Source organism: Vanessa tameamea, chromosome 11, assembly GCF_037043105.1.
Source record: "Vanessa tameamea isolate UH-Manoa-2023 chromosome 11, ilVanTame1 primary haplotype, whole genome shotgun sequence".
NCBI classification, from domain to species: domain Eukaryota; kingdom Metazoa; phylum Arthropoda; class Insecta; order Lepidoptera; family Nymphalidae; genus Vanessa; species Vanessa tameamea.
This window is the reverse complement of record NC_087319.1, coordinates 164,545-187,408: the sequence shown is the minus strand read 5'-3', so window position 1 is coordinate 187,408 and position 22,864 is coordinate 164,545. Positions and strand designations below refer to the sequence as shown.

The following is a 22,864-nucleotide window of genomic DNA, read 5'->3' as shown; positions in this document are numbered from 1 at the left end:
TTTAGTTTTGATGTATTCAGATATTTTTAAGTACGATATATTAGTTATTGTAAAAACCTGTCTTACATAATATTCACTAATCATTTTCCATTTTACTGACGTTGTTTGTCGAGGAATGCGATATATTTCGGCACGAAAGATTTCGGCCATCTATGTGAAAAACACGCCTCAATAATTTCCAATGGAAAAGAGTGTCATCAGCAAATTTGGCCATTTAGTTTAAGGTTAAACAAATTAATTACAAAGACTAATAACAATGATGACCTGAATGATGATGAAGATCAAAATAACTTGAGATTCTCGACACAACTTTAAATTGTTGTCTTTTATTGTTCAGATAGTTCAAGTAGCTTACTGATGTACTTCTTGTTTAATTTTTTTTTAAATCGGGTTTCTTTTATCGAAAGATTGGCAAGGTCAAGCGATATCGTTAATATTTTTTTCCTCACCGGCATAAATATCGTAAATGATACCGGAACATGTCTAAGTTATAATAATAAAAACATTTACGATTCAAAACGAACCGTCAGAATAGTAAAATTATTACTTTTTTAAATATTTTCATGACATTTTTAATTATGCGACAGAGACAATCTTCCCGTATTATTTAGGTTAAAAATGATTTTCTGTTGGAACGTGTACGACGTATTTATATAATATTTAATGTTATTTCTTATCGGAGCATAAATCTTCTGCAAATTGATGAATAATAAAATAGCACATCTCATAAGATAATTATAATACGCGGAAGAGACTCCTTCATTTTAATTCAGTTGTACGACAGTATTTTGTGACATGTGAAGATGTCCTTAATACTACTTATATATTAGTGTCAGTCAGTCGTTTATCTACTGTTTAATCAATCTACGTAGTCCAAAACTTTGACTTATGATTAGTCGATCAGTCGTTACTAATTATTTTTATCAAGTGTTTCGATAAAAATACATACATCGATTTCTTTCAAAAACATTTAAGGACATACTGTCACTAGTCCGGGACGGACAGTCCTCCAAACAAGTCCGAAAGTTGAGAGTAAATCGATTGATTCTTAAAATGGCGGACATACAAAAGGGCAACAATTTCGTGGAGGATAGGAAGGAAAGTATAACGAATGGAATAGAAGCAAATGTGGTTGAAAAACCAGTCGATTTAGATGATGTGCTCACTAATGAACTGGGACAGTTCGGCCGATTTCAGCTCAGGAACATGCTACTGGTCGCAGTACCAATTATCATGTCGGCATTTATGAGTGAATTCATTTTTTCAGCAGCTGCAATTCCCCACAGGTAATATTTATTTCCAAAAATGTCAAAAAAATACAATTAGGACATTGGAATTGTTTAGTTAAGAAGTTACGAAATTTACTTGCTAGTTTTTTATGAAGTGTAGCTTTTAATCTTACGAGATTCTTTTTAAGAAATCTTCCAATTGTGTCAATAATATTTTATTTTATTTTTTAATTTATGATTCCGATATAATCAACTCTATTTATGTTATATTGTACAAAATATTTAATAATAAGTTTCGCAGATGTCAGATACCAGAGTGTGGTGAAAAAAGCAATTTAGAAGATTTTGAGCCTGAATGGATTTTAAATGCAGTTCCGGAAACAAGTACAGGATTTGACAGCTGCCAAAGATTCACTCCTCACAGTCTAAGTTCTAACGGCACCTTAGACAATTGTCCTGCTAATCTCTTCAATCAAACCTCTACAGTGAGCTGCGATGGTTTTGTTTATGCAAGAGACAATTCTGTTGTGTACGATGTACGTAACCAATAATTTCTAAGATACACGTTGTTAAGCAATTATTCTCATTTTAACATTTATTTTGTCGTTACAGTTCGATTTAGGGTGCCAAGACTGGCTCCGAGCATTGGCAGGAACATTAAACAGTGTCGGAACACTATTGGTGTTGCCAATCACTGGCTACGTCTCAGATCGTTTTGGCCGGAGAGTTGCTCTTGTCATAAGCGTATTTAACCTGGCTACATTCGGAGTTATTCGAGCATTTTCCGTTAATTATACAATGTATATGATTTTACAAATTGTACAAACAACCCTAGGAGCTGGAACTTTCAGTTCTGCTTATATATTCGGTACGAGTTTCATATTGTAACGAGATATAATAAATAATTAAATATGTTAACATAAATGTAACGACTGTAAACGTAAATTTGTATATTTTAGCTGCTGAACTGGTCGGTCCAAAATATCGTGTACTAGCAAGTGCTACTTCGACATCAATGTTTGCGGTGGGCCAAGTGCTACTAGGTAGTGTGGCCTGGCTGATCCAACCTTGGCGATACATGATCTTAGCCTTACACATTCCTTGTTTCCTGATAATAAGTTACTACTGGATTCTCAGCGAGAGTGTAAGGTGGCTCCTTTCAAAGCAGAGGTTTGAAGAAGCTAGAGTGGTTTTAGAAAATGTTGCCAGAGTTAATAAAAAGGAAATAAGCGAGAAATCGATGGAGGCATTAATGAATCCGCCCCAAGCAGCTAGTCCTGAAGGGATTACTGAAGTGAGTTTACATACAATCTAAGTAACTGTTATTGTTTTCGCATTTATATGAATTTATTAAACATCTTTTGTCAGGTATTAATTACACATACTTCCTCAAGGAATACGTTTTAAATCAGGAAATGGGAACTTAATTTTATTTAAAGTAATGAATTAAAACAAAGTTTAATATTATTTCTTCAATACAGGAAGGAAAACCAAATCTCATCAAAAGTATAATCCGTTCCCCAATTCTGCTAAGACGAGTGTGTACTACGCCCATTTGGTGGATCACTACCACATTCGTCTACTACGGACTATCCATCAACTCCACCAGCCTATCTGATACTATGTACTTAAACTATATACTGACGTGCGCCATTGAAATTCCTGGATTTTACACCGCTGTTTTGATCCTGGACAGAATTGGCAGAAAAGCAACTTTGTCAGTTGGGTACTTCTTCAGCTCAGCGTGCAACATTGCTTTTGTGTTTATTCCTTCCGGTGAGTACCAAAGTCTTCGTAGATATTTTTTTTTAAATCACAAACAAACATTGGCAAAAAAGTGTGAATTTTTTTAAATGTCACGCAAATATTTTTAGATTACTACGCTTTACGTTTGGTTATATTTTTGCTGGGCAAGTTCGGCATATCGACTGTGATGACGTCAGTATATCTTTACACGTCTGAACTTTACCCCACGGAGTTCCGTCACAGTCTGCTCGCATTCTCATCTATGATCGGCAGAGTTGGGTCAATAACAGCGCCGCTCACTCCTGTTCTTGTAAGTCTTTTTAAAATCGAATAGTATTAAAAACATTTTATTTATTGTATTAAAAATTAAGCTTATAATCATGAAAGAGATTAATGTAAATTTATTATCATATCAAAGAGTTAATTAAAAATAATTAATTAGGCATAAATTAAATTTTATCGTTTTTTATCATTGAGTTTATTTGCAGATGGATTACTGGCACGGCATCCCGTCGATTTTATTCGGAGTTATGGGTATTCTGTCCGGTCTTCTGGTGCTGACGCAACCTGAAACGCTTGGCACCAAAATGCCCAATACCCTAGCAGAGGCAGAGGCACTCGGTAGACCGGAGTCGAAAACACAGAACACAAGATGATCCACCCGCCATAATTTTAATTTAAATGATCTTTCTTAGAATAATATCTCATTAATAAACTATGTACCTTATCATTTTTTTTATTGATCCTATTAAGATTTTAATGTAAATTTAGTAAAATATTTAAAATAAACGCGACTATTATGATGAGTATAACTTTTGACTTTTTCTTCGGTTCTTCTCGGTGGAATTCGAAACAGTGGTAGTTTAAAATTTTATTTAGGTATTCATTTTGTTGAACGGATTTCAAAATGATTTGTTAGGGCCTACTCGAATAAAGTTTATTGTGAGTTGTTTAAAATGAACCAGTTATCAAATGCACGATTCTGGCCAATATGTGATAGAGACAAGGCTGTCTCTAAGTTTTCATGTAGCAATGGCGCTTCTCTTATATCATACAGAAAGATTACGAACGGAAGGAGAACTACTTGGATTTAGTCATCGCGATGTACTGACTTGTTCTCTGAATCATCTAAGTTAGCCGGTTCCTAGTATCGCACGCTACTTATCGGACGACACATCGACTCCATCTCATGTTGGGGAAATCAAATAACGAAGAAAACAATATTAACAGTTCCTTAGATCATCATTGCAACCAACCTTGGGAATTAAGATATTATTACTCCTTTGCTTGAAGTAACTGGTTTACTCACCCTTTAAATCGGGACACAACAATACTTAAGTATTATTGTTTACGGGTGGTAGCAACTTAGACGAGCTTACACAGCCCTGATTGATTTTTCACCTGGGAAATACTGCTAGCATTCTTGGCACTATTTCATGCTGCATTGATTTGAACAGTAGCTTTCTGTTTGTGTACTTAATAGGCTTCGATGTAATTAATACGAGAGTAATTTATTTGATTACCCATGAAGCATTGTCGTGTTTTCTTGTCTTGTCTATCTTAGAAGCGTTTTTAATATCGACTAAGGAAATATTGTTTTAAATTTGTACAGTTGGTCCGGATGTATGTTCATATCTTAATATTACGTAAATATATAAATTTGATACTACATACCATCTTTTTGGATGTGTCGTTATAATCCAATCAATTGTGTCACTTCATAATTAATAATGACGATGTAAATAAAATTAAAAATTTAGTATTTAAAAATCAAACTTTATTAATGTAATTTAATAATTTTGATTAGTCTCTACCGTGTTACGCATAAAGCTAATTTGTTACCGAATCTATTCTTCACGCTCATTTTTGTAACTATTGTTTATAAATTATATAATACTTTTTATCTCACTGAAGTGCCTCCTGGGAAATTGTTATATACATTGATATAATTTATATAAATATATTATTTATAAATAAATACTTTTAATTACGACACTAAAAACGATAACACTATTTTAATAAATAAAATCATTAGATTAAATAAATACTTATTGTTATTATGGTTAAGCAAAATAACATTGTACTATATACAGATCTTTGTAGTCAATAACTCACAGTCTTTCTCTTAATATAGGCGGATTGAAACTCACTACACGTAGGTTAAGTCGCTTTCATGCATTGCTAATATTAGTATTGGAGTCATTCGTGGCGTCAATGCGCTCAGCATCACAGATCCTGTCAGGTAGCGCCATGCGACTCGTGTCCGGGAGAAGAAGAGCCAGCAGCGCCGGACCCAGCGCTGCCAAAGAAAACACTACGCTGGGCAGACCGGGCATAAACTGGTCCTAGGCAAACCAATTATTAACTTAGTAACTATTTTTTCCTTTTTGCCAAACAGTTGAACTGTATACAATATACAATGTGTAACATAAACTAGATAGTAATGTTATGGAGTAAGATGTACGGAACATAATAAACAATATTAAACATAATTTGAGTTATGTAATAAATAAAAAACGTTGAAAAGAGTACTTACTAGCAAAGGTGTCTGTGGAGCTAGCACAGAGCCGAGCCGGCCGACGGTGGTGGCGATATTGGTCAGAGAGTTACGGGACGTAGTTGGAAATAACTCCATCGCCACCACTTGTACTGAGAAGATGCCATAACTGCTGCACATCTTACCCGCCATGTAGAAAATTACAGAAGCCCACCAGATAGCTGTTGAAAAATAAATTAAGTTTGAATTAACAAATATTTCATAAAAATTGCACTTTGCAAAACAGAAACATTTAAATAAATCATTTGACGATGATATCTACTATCTGTCTAGTACGGGCCAATACGTGACGTATTACTTACTCTCACAACCCTTTGCGTTGGCAGTTGGACACGACCGACGAGTTAGCAAAATCATCGTTGACTTATATCATTTAATTATTATTCATAATCGAATAACATAAGAGACGCAGCATTGAATGAATACAACAAAAAATACTCACATTTAGGTACAAAAGCGGACGCCATAAAGAACAGTGAACACAAACAATACGCAACACAAATAGGCGTTTTTCTACCAAATTTTGTTAATGTCAAAGCTGTAATAATTCTCGGTGGTACTGACACTAGCATCATGGCAGAAAAGTTGAGGTATTTGCTGCCTGAAATGCTGGTGGAGTTGATCATGGCACCACTATATACGAACATACACCAAAACAAGCAAGCTGCTATGATTGCCATTCGGACGAGTATAGTTTTTGATCGGAGGACTGATGACATTTTGGGCCTTTCTACTGGAGCTGACTGACCAACCTAAAATCAATAAGTTATTAAGTCGTCTGATTAATAAATAAAATTCAGTAGGTGTATTGGTAGTCGTAAGAAGCCACGCAAGATAAAGGGTACAACACGTGCTTCTATAAATACAAAGTTAAGAATCAGTAACTCCTACCTCGTCTGCTTTATTTCTCTCTTCCGTTATCTTTGTTAGCATTTCCTTAGCTTTATTGGAAAGTGTGATATTATTAATTTTCGCTACTTTATTGAGTACGCGGACTGCTTCATCCTTTCTGTTATGAGCTAAAAGCCATCTAACTCCTTCGTCGACGAGAAATATGTAGAACACCTGAAAGTATCGAATCAAACAATGAAAATGTATGTCATTTATATTGCGTTTTAGCGTTATATTAATCAAATTAATATGTAATGTGTATACATTACCACAATTAAAAGTGGCGCATAAATGGCGCGCATCATATGTCTCCAGTAAGGAATTTTCCACGCGATGAGTCCAAAGAACGCTCCACCCAGACTCGATAAAATGTCAGATATGCAAGAAAACGCTACCCTGCTTTTTTGACTTACTGACTCTAGGGCTGAAAGATTATAATTATATTTTAAAATAATGTAAAACGAAATCTTTATTCTACAAATGTATTTCAATATTATTTAGTGGTATTCAAATATTATGACTAGTTTAAGGTTCCGAGGCCTGATGCAGCAGTAGACAAAACAGGTGGATTTTAATTTCATAGAGATTAATTTGTGTTTTTAAATTATTCTCTTTTTCTTGTAATTGGATGAGAAGGAAAAAATTCTAATAAGGTTATGTAACCAACCCACACTAAAGTAACTTGATAATTACATTTTTCGAAAAAAGAAACCCTGAACTCTTTGCCAAAAAAAATAGACACAACAAACTCACATAAAACCATCGAAGCGTTGCCATATCCCAGCGCGGTTTCTAAGAACTCTAACACGAGCAGGGTCCAGTAATCAAAGGCAAAAGACTTGAGGAGACCCGCAATGCCGACCATAAGTGGCGTACCAACTATTATCACTTTCCTGCCGTATCTAAATCCAATAAGCATCATTAGCGCTCTTGGTGGTATTTTTTCTGTTTAATAGACTACGATAAAAGATCTTTAGAATCGATATGTTATCACAAAAATCGAATAGAAGCATAATTACATGCGATAATTTTGTTTTTGTCGATTTACTGATAAAAATATCAATATATATTTGCTTATGATTTAAAAGTTTTCAAATAGTTTTATTTCATTTAATATCGACCGTTGTTAGCAAGGAAATGTATATTTTAGGGTGGCTTCCGCGGGCCTTTGAAATTCCTGACGGCCATTAGATGTACCAGGTCAAGGAGCGCAGCTTTTATCCAAACTACTGATGCTCCTTACCACAGCAGGAATCTTGAAATATAGGTTCTAATAGAAAATATTGTTTTACCTGTCTGATATAAATCCAGAGACGACGAAGGAAAAAACTAGTCCTAGATTGTGGACGGTTCCAATGAGAGTTCTCTTCCACGGTTGACAGCCCAAGTCAAACTGAAATCATAACATTAATTTGTTGCTACGAATGCTGATGCTAGCTAAAACAAACCTATGATCTTTTTCAATCACATGAGGAGTAAAGACATATAAACGACTTTGACATTGAGTTGACGTGATATGGTCAAGCATTTGGGATCGAGGATAATCTATGATATTTTTTATAAAGTCATCAAATTATGGCGTTTTCAATGACAGAGAAGTTGTTATCGGAAGCGAAGAAGTAAAATTGAAGTAGATATAAGTAGTTCAGCCAAATGTTGTAATATATTCGCTCTCATCTCTGATCCGACTTTGTTGAAATTTGGTATGAAGAAAGTTGGAACGTCAATGTTCAGCTGTGAGTCACATCGCTACAACGTGACAAGGTTACTTTTTATGCCTAACAGCTATCTGTTGGTTTTAAATACCGCATTTTAAAACGGGTATAAATTTGTAATATTCGTATGTGTGACGGATTGTTTTTCACTCGAGTGTTTCAGTAAATATAGGCACTATGTATACAACATTTTCTAAATAATTCTGAATTTATATTTAGGTTTATTTTATAAAAGCTTGTATCGTTGAACTCGAGGTTATTTGTCTAGATTAATTGTATGCATTCATCCTTTCATTCGCCGTCTTTGCATAATTGATTAAATGTATTTATAATGAACAGGAATATCTTCTACAACATCGTGATAAAATGTAACCACATGTCACGAACAATAGTGATGTACATACGACTCACAGATTATGCGCTCACACAATCGTATCATAGTGTTGGTATTCAAGTTCCGGTCGTATTCAATTCATTCGTCGGTCCAACTTAATTAATTTCTAAATACGGTTTTAGTAAAGAAAGATTAACTATTGAATTATTTAGCGATTCAATAATAATGTTATCTGAACTTATTAACAGTGAAAAATGAATATTTCTTATTCTGTGTCTGTGTCACAGCATAACTATTCACCTACATGGGGCAGTAGTTAATTAAACTTCGTGTAGGTGTTCGTTGTACATATGTCCATAATAATTTAGTATCATCGAAAGGTGGCGCGCGAATCGTATCAATATTTTTTTTACAAAATATTTGAATACATATGTGTCTGGTCTTAAGTTACCACCGATTCTCAATGAAGAACATCGAGAACTTATTCTTTCCAAACCAACTTCGTATTTAATTTAATCATATAAAATTATCTTCACGATTTTTTTAATCATCTACAAAATCTTGTATTAAATAAAAATTATTTATGACATTACCGTATCATAGACCTTTAATCGATATTTATAAAATTCAACTAATAGATAGAAAGATAGATAGATACATACCTCAGCAACAATACTATTGTAATCCTCATAAACCACGTCATCGCACTCGGCCGTGTGATTGCTCTCAAACATCCTCGGGTCGCAGGTGTTGAAGTTCAGTGGCGCGGCGAGGACAGGTCGACGACACGTCGCGTTAGATGTCGCGATTGCCCACGACGAGTTCAAACCCAGGACCGATGTCTCGCATTCTGGTATACGACATCTGAAATGTATTTATTAATTTCAAATAGTTACGCAGATTAGATGAGGCACGTAGGCTATCTGGTAAGTGATCACCGCCACACAAATAGCTACATTGCAAGAAATATTAACTCCCACTGCGCCAACAACCTTGGAATCTAAGATGTTAAGTCCCTTGTGCCTGTAGTTACAATCTCTCCCCACCTGGAAAACAACAATACTGAGTATTACTGCTCGGTGGTGACAGACAAACAATTCTAATTAGTTTATTATGATAAAATCATATCAATGATATGAAACGTTAGGATACAGCATTTTTTAATCAACAATACTACTCTACCATATGATTTACAATAAACTTAGTATTCACAGTTATTGTTCTTGATCCTGTTGGAGTCCTGTTCGAATATATTATATTAAATATAATATATTATATATATTTATAACTATGTCCAAACTACGCTACGGTACAGAACCGAAAGCAAGCATTTCTAGTATAAATAGTATGTATATTACCAGCTTTTATAGAATATTTGTGTATATTCATGCGTATAAACAGTATATTATCACTATGTGGCAGTCGTCAACACAACTATTTATTTAATTTTTATACTTAATAATGTCTTAGAACTAAGATTATAAAGCTTTCAGAGGGCGTTCTTTAATGTCGAATAAATATACTTTTAAGTTGTTTGTTAATGCAGTTTAAATTCCCTGGTGTATATTGTAAGTGTCGTAGAATAAGCTTCAAAACCTTCTCACAAGGACGAAACGAAAACGAATAGGACGTCTAAGCAAAGCCGTGGAACATGTACAGGCTTACTTTACTATATCAGATAATGTTCCGGTGTATATTTTTTTCTTTCTTTGTCATTATGTTTGAATATATGTATTGTGTTTTTGATAAAAATAAGTTATACGTGTTTGTGATGATGTTTCGTTAAGTGTTAAGTTGGGGCCTGGCGTGGTATTTAGTATATAGCATTAGATTTATACCGATCACAAAGAGTATGTTATTGGCGATTAAATTACCCAAACAGGGTATTTACAACTCGTAATCATTATTTTGCGCCAATGGAGTAACTGATAACATGCAGCTACCGATAATAAAATTAATTGATTTTTCTTACACGTGTATTTTAAATCTTTAAAATTCAAAGTACTTAATAATTGCTCGTAAATTGTAAATCGAATTACAGCCAATAAAATATTTAATGGCATTATTGTTCGAATTCCCTTGTTTTCTATTTTATCGACGGTTATTTCAGTGATGTCATTGAAATAACATCATATACCTAGGTCTCCCATAAGCAACATGGTCGGCGTTCGTCTCGTTTATGTGTAAAATATTTTGTAAAGTTTGATTAATTTTTTTTTATGACATTGGTAGGTGGATTAACAAATGAGTTATCTGATCGTAAACAGTCACATTCTCCTGTAGACACTGGCGCTGTAAGAAACATTAACCATTCCTTACATCGCCTCACTCACCCTTCAAATCGGAACACAACAGTACAAAGTCTTGCTTCTTGGCGGTAGAATATATGATCATTGGGTGGTACCTAACCAGACGGACTTGCAAAGACCCTACCACCAAGTAAAAGTATTACATACATGACAGTGAATTTTTATTTAAGGTTACATAGAAAATATTTTTTTAGCCTTTGCGTGTTTAGCTTACGGGGCTACAACTCTCGATGTCCTCGTGTCCTAACCAAGGTTTAGTTTCAATAAAAAGTTATTGATTTTGGAAGTTGACAGGGATTGCATTTGCACTCACCGCCCCGTCCCGCCCCTCAAGCACCGCTTCGTGCATCTGCTTAATATTTGTCTTATATAAAATATCATGAGAAAGACTGTATCTGCCAAACCCACATTGAAAAGAAATGGGTAAAATAACCTCCAAACGCCTTTTCTGAAGTACAGACAGTAGTAACAGTGCAGTGGCACTGTAACCGTCTAGCACTGTAATCTCACAGCGATCGTCTAGACTTAAAATGAATTGTACCTGAAAGGAACCTCAGCTGCAGTGAAGACGTAATTGAAGTTACACATGTTAAGAAATGAGTCTCGGAAGGCGAGCAGCAGCAACAGGAACAGCTGGTATTTGCCGAAGCTGCCCAACTCGCTTAGGATTCCGTCCAGGTTGAATTGGCCGTCGTGCTCGTCCGCAATATTCGATTGGGCAGACATCTGAAATGTTTTGTTTTGTAAAACAGTCGCTTTCTTTAACATATTCATGGAGTTATAGCGGCCATACTTTATTATTTTCTTCACGGATTTAAAAAAGTATAGACTTCAGTGTCTCGTTCTTAAAGTTGGAACCATTATTCCTAAAATGAAAAATAAAGTTAGTTACAAAATAAATTAATTATTAATACAGTCAAAACTCTGATAGTAAATATTTAAATATTATTGAGAAATGTTATCGCAGTAGTTAATAAATATACCTCGATTAAATTTTCCCTGTTATCGCCATACCCTAGTACATAATTTCACATAATAATTGAATAATGTATATTTATCTTGAGGGCTTAGCTACTTATCACCATTCAAAATGGACAGCGTCAAGATTGTTAGTATGGCGTGCATGTACAATTATCTTGGCGATAAGTTTATTGCCGTTTACTCGACACCAGTGGCAAAAAATCCGACATATTAATAATCAATTAAAAGATGATTCTTTACCAATAATATACAAGACATACCTAACCTTCTGAAGGTCAGGAATTATTTACATTATTATCAAAATATATAACAACAGACCCCGATGTAATGCGAATTATTTTAATAGCGCGGCTGTGGCGTGAATTCTCGACTACAATGATTTCATTTTTTGTAAAAAAAAAACCGTCAATCCAGCGAGTGTTAAGTGTAAACTTCCGCTGAGTTATTAGCTATTTAATTATAAAATTGCAACTTAAAACTATTTTTTCCACTATAAATACATTTAAATATTTTAATTATATAATGTTATAGATTCAGCGCAAATATAAACCGCCAAAAATAGCAACCGGTTATTTTCAAGATTAAAATAATAAATTAAAACAATATAAACTTAGCAGAAGCCACGGCTTTGTCCGCCTGTAATTGGTTTTGTGACCAAAAATACTTCATCGGCTATTTTATAATGGTGGGCTGAGGTGATTTTAAATTAAAGATTTGAAATATTTAAACCATTAGGAAGCAGCGATAGTCTGTTATTAGGATACATCATATTAAATATCTCATAAAACTATTTCTTTTATATAACAAAGTCACTACAGAAAATGCTCGTGTTACTTACATTCACTACGAGTCAATCATTCAGTGACCTCAACGCGAATGAAATGCATTAAAATCAAACTGCTCATTACATTGTTATTTTTGAAGAAAATTTATACGTAATACATTTAGTATGTAGAATCAAACAAATCTTACAAGACATAAATAATAAGATTATTTTAACAACGAATTGAAGCCTGCTTAGCGACGGTTCAAGTGTTGACTACGGATTTGATTTAATGGCTTATTTTCTTTATTTAAAATTTTAAGTCATAATGCCAGTATTCTCCATTCCATTCTCTCCATTCTCCAAAGGCATCTCCGGGAGAAGCTCTAGTAAATTAAAGATCGTATGGCTCTTTTTTAAGAATGAAACTCGTTTCAATGTAGTATCATGTCTTCTTCCCACAAAGGAAGATGCCGTATGACATAACACAATGAAAGTAACTGAAATAAGCGATCCGAACAACCAGAACAAAGAATGAAGCTCGGTGGTTCATTTAGAGGAGACGCGTCCCTGAGTGGTCGCCTGTATTACTTTGTACGGAGCCTCTGCTATTCAAACATTGTAATTGACGATAAGACGAATACTGTTAATAATATTCATTAAAAAGTTGATATAGATCAAAATAGCCGCGAAAGTTCAAACGGGCACAGATCAACACAGGGGCCATATTCGTCGGTACCGCATAATTGACTCCGCAATATACTGAGATCGTCCTAGGATACTAACAAAAAACATATTTTTTGGCAGCAGCATTTGTAGTTGGTCATAATAGGGATACTCAAGATTTAAGTTTGCCCGAATAACAGAAGAGTTACACTATTATTTAGATTTTAATGGATTTGAATAATTCTCTAATAAAACTCCTAATTTTAGCATTCCTATATGTCTGTGGATTTTTATCAGCTCACTAGTTAAAGGTCGAAAAAATATTAGTATGATCGAAAACTAATCAACCTCGAGAAGAAATTCAACCCACAAATATCCTACCGTACATACTTCAAGAAAAATCGTTAAAACCAAACGTTCGTAACGAGTAAAAGTTTAAAAATTAAAAACCGACTACATAAAAATCGCGCTCTGAAAATTATGGCGTGATTTCATAATTAACCAAATTCATTTTTGAAATTCGCTGTTAAGCCCTTGTATTTGATACCCAACACGGCCCTTATATTTACCCTTTTTTTTAAAAATACCGTTCCTCTAGATGGCGCCATATTTAATTTTAAATATCGTCATATAGCCAATCAAATATTTCTAGCTTAAAAGTATGTGGGAACAGATAAACATACATACCGGCTGAAATCAAACACCGTAGTCTGAATACAAAATGTTTCAAATTAAATATATCAGATTCAATTCGTGTACATTAGAAGCGAATACATAATTTACATAACATAGTCTTGATAATAATGGTCGTGTAACTCCAATCGCAATCGCAGCCGTAACTATTAGAGTCGGATCGAGGCGACGTGGACTGAAACCCATTTCGTAATAATTTCGGTCTTTATAGTTCACAGCTCGAACAATTACAGTTCAGCGTAACAGCTTATACAAGATGTGAGCATTGTATGACTAATTGACCAAAAACTAATCCTTACACGCGGTTTTATCGACATTAAATGAGTTCTCAGAAATCCACAGTTGCTTAACAACAAAACATTTATATCTATATATATATTCGAATCAAATCAAATTTATTGTATTCAAGTAAACTCGAATAAATTTATTAACATAAGATTTAATAACATTAAATGCTTAAATATATACAAATATGAATTTAAAAAGTTATTAATTAAAAGTTACAGTTGCTTGTTTTATCAAACCTTCTCTCTTATAACTTATCCTTTTAATTTGTTAATTGACTACAAAATGTACACCACTCAGATGGTGTGACCTGACATTTTTAAAATCTTAATAACTAATGGATGTTTGTACTTTATTGTGTGTGAAGGTATGTATGAGCGTCTGTTTTGATGCGTAGTGGATGTATGTATGAATATGGGCGCCTATATGTGTCCAATAAATCATAGGAGGAAAGCAGATGACATCGAATGGTTTACATCTTACACGCTTGTATACTATTTCAGTCCACCCTGAACATAACGACTTTACATATATATTTTTATGTTTTATAGCTGGATATTATTCAAAGTTAATCACGCTAGCGTACATTCAGAACATCTGAAACAAGACATTTGAAATTGCAGTAGAAAGGAATAGATGAAAATAAAATATTGCAACAACCGGCGCCTAATTTGGCCCAAATTTACCCGTAGCGTCCGACAGCGGGTTAAGAGCTGGCACAGGACATCGTTATTATAGTGGAGAAGTGTGTGAATAATCCTCGCTCTCTGGATTCAAGAACAAAAGAAACGAGAATGTCTGAAAAGGGATCAGATGTCAGACCACCGGCTACATATGCTTTTCGGTGTACGGCAGAATTAAAATTACCATGCCCGGCCCTTGCTTCCGGATTGTTATTTATTATTTCTAAACAACGACGACGACTTTTGATGGAATTCCCGAGGATCTCAATCAGTCTCACGAGTCCTTCGAACATTGAGTGCATAACATTTCTTTCTCGATTTTAACTAGGTTTAACTAGGTTTTTAATTGCCAAGTGATTTTGTTTTCATTACAATGCATATTGGACGGACAACGTTCACACGTTGTTATTTTGACTTCTCTATGTAACAATTTATCTTGTGTCACTCGTATGCACTTACGTGTATAAACACAGCCATTTTAAATTGAAATATCACTTCAATAATTACGATATATTCCGAAGTAAACAGTGACTCGGCAAATTTCTCAAATTACTGCTTGTATTCTGTGATGTCGTAGTAATGGGGCAATCAGGGGACAATCGCTGGTCCGCAATTGTAGAAAATTTATATCGAAATACGAGTTACTTAAAAGGGAAGTTCTTGTAGATATAATGCCTTCTTGAATAGTCCATACATAGACCCCAGCCTACCTTAATGTCAAGTGTAATTGCGATCACTATAGTGACGTAATGAATTAACAAATAAACAGTCAGAATTATTTTCTCTTTTATTCTATATACTTTGATTTGTCTCATGAATACTTATAATTAGATTCGCCATTTCATTGATTTTAAAAATACATTTACACATCATACTTAAAAAAAAATTGATAAAAAAAATAGATGAAAAAACGCCTGGAGTGGTTTTCGTTGGTTGTTATCCAGGAAACTTTAAAAATATCAATATAATCCTAATATTTGCTACTTTCCAGTACCTCTATACATTGGGTACATGTGATAATTACTGAAAATAACAAACACAAATTAAGTACCAGCAAAATGAAATCACATTATACACCCCAGTTCGATACTTATAAAGAAAAAAAAATACAAATTTAATTTAACGGGTTTATACCCAAGTTAACTATACACAGGACCGTGTTGCTTGGTTTGTTATTAAAAAGTAACTTCAAATGATACGACTTTTTAATAAGTAAGCTCAAGAAGAATTTTAGTCGTCGATCTCTTATATCGTCTAGTGAGCACCCCACCTGGACATATTCCCGTAGCGCAGTTGTTTATATGTGAAGTATATGTACACAAATAATATTTGTAATGTGTAGGCCGGCTGAGATAAGAACAATAATACGAGTACAATCTACTCCGCAACATTGTATAAAATATTGACTTCATTTATCTGTCTATAAGGGCAATAAATGTAAATTAAACAGAGTAAGGTGATGAGTAAACAAAGTGGCCGAGGGGGCCGAAGTTCGCCGGGAGTGTAACCTGCGACCGCTCGACAAGTATCCACGTGTAGCGTGAGCTGCACACTCGGCCTTTGCCCTTCATTAATATGGATATTTGATACTACTTAATGTGTCAATTGTTGTACTCAAGTGGATGCAAACTTGCGCAAATATTTTGTTTATGTTTATTGACTTTAGTTCAGACGTCAATTTCTTCTCCGGATCCGATTCTCTTATTAGGATAAGAAGAAGGGCAAACAGCCTTCTGATTAGAAGTACTTCTGCTCATTATTTGTGTCAATAAGCTAGCACTCGACCACCAAACTGAGTAGTGGACAATATAGTGCACAGGTGTGTGTGAGTCACTTTAATGCTAGAGTAATTTGACGCCGGACTAACGTTTACGTGCTTTGCAATTGTTAGGCTCGCGGTCAGGAGTATAGCACTGCCAAGTTCTCACCGAGATATGGGAACTGTTGCCTTATTAACTAGCTACTAACCCAACGAGGCATTTTTTGTGTTGTGTATCTAACATCTAACTCAGACTAAAAGCGGGACTATTGTCGCGACGGTACACCGTACGACAATACGTTAGTAAATTTTCTCACGTAATAATTTCTCCGATACTCTTCGAATCAAAAATATTATTAATCAATATTGAACATAACTTGCTACTGCACACTGTAGTAAGATATTTGTACAAGTTGACTCGCAGTAAAGGCTCAGCCATATTTTGTACTACAAATTTCTTGATTGATTTATCTTAATTTATAATACAATATTCTAAATACTCTTCCATTACCTATATCCACTTCAATTTTACTTCCAAAGTTTTCACAACAGCTTCATCGACACGTAAAACGTCCCATTTGTTTCACAGATCAGACATTTTTTGCGCTTTCGACCAATTGTATGGCATCAATTCAATGCTACCTATGTGTATAGGTATTATTTATTGTGTTCTTTGGCTTCTTGGGGTTGGAATAGAATATATATTTTGACAAGCCACCTTCCAACTCACACAAGTATTTTCCAAAAATAACCGGTCATGGTTTTATCTTTCATGGACACTGGCGTTGTAAATAATATAAAAATATAAAAATAGGACAATGAAGTTCCCCCACCCCCATATAGGTGATATATTACGTTGTTTAAAAATAGTTTAAATCAAATAAAAAAATAAATGAAAATAAATAAAATTAAGTCTGTTGTATCCAACTCCAAATCTTACAGGGAGGGAGTCTAATCTCAGCAAAGGAATATTATCAGGCTGTACTTTGTTTTACTGGTCACATGTTTCACACGTCCATTACAAAGCTCTCTCGCCCTACTACCGGGTAAAATTCATTTTAACTTTAATCACATAAATAAGCCTATAATGACTAAGGCGGCCGTTCAAGTGCGCTAGATAGCGACCCGATAGGCGGGCTCCGACCCCAGCTATTAATAGAAACCCACTCTCACTGTCTCGGCTGTCATTATGATCTGAACACTTTGTACAGTACGAGGGAGACTTTCCCGATTACACTGACCATCTCATTCCCTACTAAAATCCTGCTGAGTTACTTTTGTCGATGTTTTTTTGGGTTTTGGGATAAATTCTTGGCATTCAAAGAGCATATGTAACTCTTTTATATCGAATAACGATCTTTGAGTTTTAGTATGCTTTATGAATAAATAAATTACGAGAGCACTCAAGGCTTACATTGACTTAAACCCAGAATTTCAATTAAGATCAATATATCCGCTTAGCCGACTGTACGCTATAATTAAATAAAAATGAATATTTAGTTTTAATATTGATGTTTTCAAGACAAACATTACGTAACAGGTAATCTAACTTTAACTTAAGTATAATTAACCATGGTAATGGATAGCTTGTTTCTTCTCGAAACCCCATACCTTTTTATTTGTTAGTTAAAGTTACGAGACTTGACATATTTCCTGGATCATTTTGAATGAAATTAGGACCGAAAACTGACTGCCTGACTGATGATTTTAGTAAACTATCTTTTTGTGCAGCTAGACAAGCTCAACGACAACAGCAGCAATGGTTTAGTGGTTAGCTTATTCATGCTTTTATAAGGATTTTTATGTACAATGTTTATCCTTTTTCATATAACTTAGTAGACATATGGGTCACCTGATAGTATGTGGCCACAACAAGCCATAGACATTGGCTCGGCAAGAACTGCTTAACCACCAATCAAATATCGCCAAAGCGCTATCAACCTTGGGAACTAAGATATTATATACCTCGTGACTGTAGTTACACTGCCTTGCTCACCCTTTGTACCGGAATACAAAAAGTGATGAAGGGGTGTTACTTCTCGAGCTCGCCACCGAGTTCAAACGAATTTCGATAAAGTCACACACAAAACTATGTTTGATTTAGGTTCTACTGTTTGATGCAATTATATTCATCTAATTACAATTTATAAATAAATAAGCATTAAGAAATGAGTTTTGATATGATATCATAAGCATAACGTTATTATAACATATATCGACGCGACTGATACACATAGTAACTATAATATAACAACATATTATTTCCCAATACAATAAATGTTTAGTTACATGTTGTGAATATTTCAGTAATGATATCAAATGTATGTATTGTATGTATACGTTACTAACGTCACTTTTGAAAAAACACAATAACAATAAAAAATCCACCGCTATCATTCTAGAATTATAAAAATTATAAAACTATTACGTAAAGTATATCCAGCTCGAGTATTTATTTTTGTTTAATATAAATTATATTATTTTAATATTATTATTTATTTAAATGTAATCGAACCGCATGTCGGTAGCAAGTTGCGGAAACTACTAGATTCCACAGATGAGTTTTAAACCAATAGAATCTGCGCTTGAGATCTTCTCAATATTGTTTTTAAATTATACTTGCAAGGTAGACAAGTGAATAGGCCACCTGATAAAAAGTGGTAACCAGCTAACCTAACCTAACACAACCGACGTTGACAATGGAATCTAAAAAGCTACCTCAGTTATGACTAAATTTACACTGGCTCACTCAATTTAGAACATAGCAGCCACAGAGCGGTTGGTACCATGTCAAGCATAAAGCCCTACGAGTCAATTTTATTTTATTTCGAATCTACTTATAACTCTACCGCAAGCTAGCCGCTGTTTCTAATGGCTACTAATTTAACCTTAGAACGTTTATCGCCAATTTCTATTTGAAAGCGTAACGACAATTTTAATTACTATTATAAATGTACTTTATTTAAAACAAGTATATATATTATAATTTTCCAGTTAATTTTAGAGTCAGTTATATAAAAAAAAATCTTATTTCTAACGAATGTTGAACTAAATATCAAAATATTATTATTATTTATTGTATTGTATACACGGAAGTTACTCATTTATAAATGACTCCCATTTAATTTATTTTTGATAGACGAGCAAACAGGCCCAAAACCCAAGCGGACACTCGTAGACACTGATTTAGTTTGAGTTGATTTAATAATTATAATCCTGTGAATTTTCATAAAATAATTTGCATGTACAAACAAACCGCGATAGACATCTCCCTAAGTATTGAGTTTTCAGATCTTGTTTAATCACATGTGCGGAAACAATGCAGTGTACGGCGATACGGATCTCTACAAACTCAAGTGGCAACAGAAAATAGCCTTTGTATATCCAAACATATAAACATATGCAGCACTATCTGTGTAAACGGATATTACTAAAATAATAAAGTCATCGCTATATTTTTAGAAATCGTATAATACTTTACCTTTTTAGTAAAAATAATAAAAAAATATCACTTTTGACACAACTTTTTAAGAAATAAATTCAAAAATAATTTAAAGATTTACTACTAATTAAACATGGACACAATTTTTTTATAAATATTCGAAACGATGTCACAAATTTCCCGAAGCGTGCGACGCCGAACCGCGGCCGGTAGCCCGATAACAGTGGATGCAGCGGAGTGCACTCACGTCTGCACGTCGAGACGGCGCTCATCCACAGCTAGTCCTAGTCGCTACTAATACACTACATTTCAATTCTGCATAAACACCTGTTAACCGCACGATTGACGCATACTTCCGCTTTCTATAAAACATCGCGATACCTCTACATCGATAACATTAATTTTGAATTATAATACAGGGGGAGAAGCGCTAGTTCTCGATAGCAAATCTGTCTTCAATATTCAGATCTTGTCCAGTCCTATAAAGTACCACCCACGAGATATTTATTTCGTATTGCTCTCCGCCGTAGCCAAGAGTGAGTGAGCTAGTGATCATACGGTGGACTTCTTTGGCCTCACGGGCGAGAGCACACGCCGCCGCGCCGCTGTCAAGGGTTCGTTCGACATTGTCAAGATTAAACAATTAAATCATTTGTTTGTCCGCTTTTTCTATTCAATATTATACCATTGATATTGTTTATTGATAGATTAAGGTATGTACCTTACATTTGTCAAACTAAAATTATACTGGTTCAATGACCCCAATACATTGATACCTGTTTAATATACGTTACATTAAATAAGCTTTTAAGATAATTTGAATTAAATTCAAAAAATCTTAAAATTCAACTTTATCTATTCGAAGGCACGACAAAAAATTCAAAATACGAGACACGTGTGCAAAATTTCGTCTCAATTCTCACAAAAGAATAGCAGTGAGTATATTCACAGTTGAATTTCAATAAAATTTAACAAACAATAATTTTTTTAATCATATAGCAAACTATTAGGTTAAATAGAAAATACTCAGCTATCGATTGTGCATTTATGTATGAATAGTTTCATATCAACTCTGTTTTTGTATATATATTTTTTATAAACGTTATCGATCAAAACACACTGTTTTTTTTTTAGTTGGGCCTAAAAGGCATAAAGTCATTTTAAGGGTCAACAATTAGGCAAAAAAAATTACGAAAATTGAACAAGTTAATAAGCTTGATATAAAAAGATACCATATCCATAAAGTAGCGTTACTCATTGGTACATTGATTTAATTCGCAAAACGAAAACAGAACTAACTTTAATGGTGTTATTTTTCCAGAACTCATAATAAAATCAGCGAAAGTTTACACAAATGAAATCATTTTTATGAATCATTCTCTACTAATGTACTCGTGTAAGAAATATTATTTTACACAATAATCTTTGTGGTCAACATTATTATTAATAACTCTTTGAAACTATCGGAGATATTGAAATTTAAGCGATGTTCACTTTTGAAATATTTTCCAAGTGCTGTTCAAACAACCGTTATCTTTGTCTATTCAAAGACCATCCGAACGATATTGTAGATACAAATCGTGATTTATAAACATGAAGTTAATATTGCAACTTTTAATAATTCACTTTAATTTACTGTGGTAATTACTCCAGCGATATCGTTTAAGATTAGTCAGTTGTTCAGTCGTATGTAAACACGTATATTTATGATTATGTCATTAGTCCTTCGTGCTCTTTCAACATTTCAATATTTTCCTTTTTCAACTGATTTCTGCAAAAAGCCGTTTGCCCTACACAACCCTGCTTGTATCGAGCAGCCATTATATTATAGGGATTAGAGTGACGTTATCTCTTGTCACATCGGTGCTATCTCTATTCACTTTCTTCTTTTCACATTTAGTCCCGCTCGCAGTCTTTATCATTTAATGGAGGGAGACAGTCGTACTAAAGGAGCCACGATGGTTAGTACTTTTAAGGCTCTGAGTCGAGGTAGGTACCATATCATAACATATTCTACCACCAAGCAGCAATACTTAGTATTTTTATATTCCGGTTTTAAGGAATGGTTAATATTTCTCACGACGCCAATGTTAATGAGCGATAGAGGCAATTTACTCGTCCACCTACGAATATCATAATAAAAACGTGAAAGAGTTCAATGACATAAACAAATCGGTCATCTTCTTTCCTCTTCCCTCTTTCTCTTGGCGTATCGGCGTCTACATTCACACCTATGACTTCCTCTCATATGTCATTCGCCCTTCCTTATTACCATAGCTTTAATAACAAAATACATCGTGAACAATAATTGCTAAAATATACTTGAACATATGAATAATTTAGCTAGAAAGTATGTTTCAGTCCAGCGGGCATTTTAACAACAAACGTCGGTGACAATGTTCGCTGGAGTCGTGACGAGCGGACGCACTTCCGCACACTCGCGTCACGTTAACTTATTGTGTAGTTTCTTTGGAGAGAGACAACATTACCTGATCCCTACTGGGCGCATGCGACGACCTTCTTTTTTCATGCGTTTTACTAAAAAATCTTTATAAACAGTTTTTATAACTGAAGATAACAAAAAAGTTAAATCTTTTTCAATGGGATGTTTGTTTGTAAAAGTTAATGACGAGGCACTCCAAAATGTAATTATACTTTACACGACATCATAATCGGTTCATTGAATTTCTACTATCGGGACTAAATTTATCTTGGATCACTTTTATCGTTGAACATAATTACGACATCATTAATTTGCAACATATTGTTCATCAATAGAATTAATATATATTTTTGATAATTGGCATATAA

The 22,864-nt window shown here is 34.1% G+C and overlaps 3 protein-coding genes across 3 annotated transcripts in view; 2 read left to right on the top strand and 1 right to left on the bottom strand.

Moving 5' to 3' along the window:
- The first annotated feature begins 839 nt into the window (after window positions 1-839).
- On the top strand, window positions 840-3,703 carry LOC113400823 (organic cation transporter protein-like). The gene is made up of 7 exons (XM_026640493.2): window positions 840-1,286; window positions 1,531-1,765; window positions 1,842-2,097; window positions 2,189-2,523; window positions 2,711-3,005; window positions 3,104-3,285; window positions 3,464-3,703. Exons 1-7 carry the CDS (start codon window positions 1,054-1,056, stop codon window positions 3,629-3,631), a joined length of 1,704 nt encoding a protein of 567 aa, XP_026496278.2. The 5' UTR covers window positions 840-1,053; the 3' UTR covers window positions 3,632-3,703.
- Window positions 3,704-4,975: 1,272 nt separating this feature from the next.
- LOC113400825 (organic cation transporter protein-like) lies at window positions 4,976-20,331 on the bottom strand. Its single transcript, XM_026640496.2, has 11 exons — window positions 20,195-20,331; window positions 11,575-11,647; window positions 11,323-11,507; window positions 9,135-9,336; window positions 7,716-7,816; window positions 7,177-7,325; window positions 6,693-6,847; window positions 6,424-6,597; window positions 5,975-6,284; window positions 5,512-5,693; window positions 4,976-5,320 (listed from the first exon to the last, which is right to left on the bottom strand). Exons 3-11 carry the CDS (start codon window positions 11,505-11,507, stop codon window positions 5,147-5,149), a joined length of 1,632 nt encoding a protein of 543 aa, XP_026496281.1. The 5' UTR covers window positions 11,575-11,647; window positions 20,195-20,331; the 3' UTR covers window positions 4,976-5,146.
- Window positions 12,430-22,864, top strand: part of LOC113400936 (collagen alpha-2(I) chain-like) — a 52,644-nt gene continuing 42,209 nt past the window's right edge. The window contains exon 1 of the mRNA XM_064216277.1: window positions 12,430-12,447. The gene's annotated coding sequence lies outside the window, so the exon portion shown is untranslated. The remainder of the gene's footprint in view (window positions 12,448-22,864) is intronic.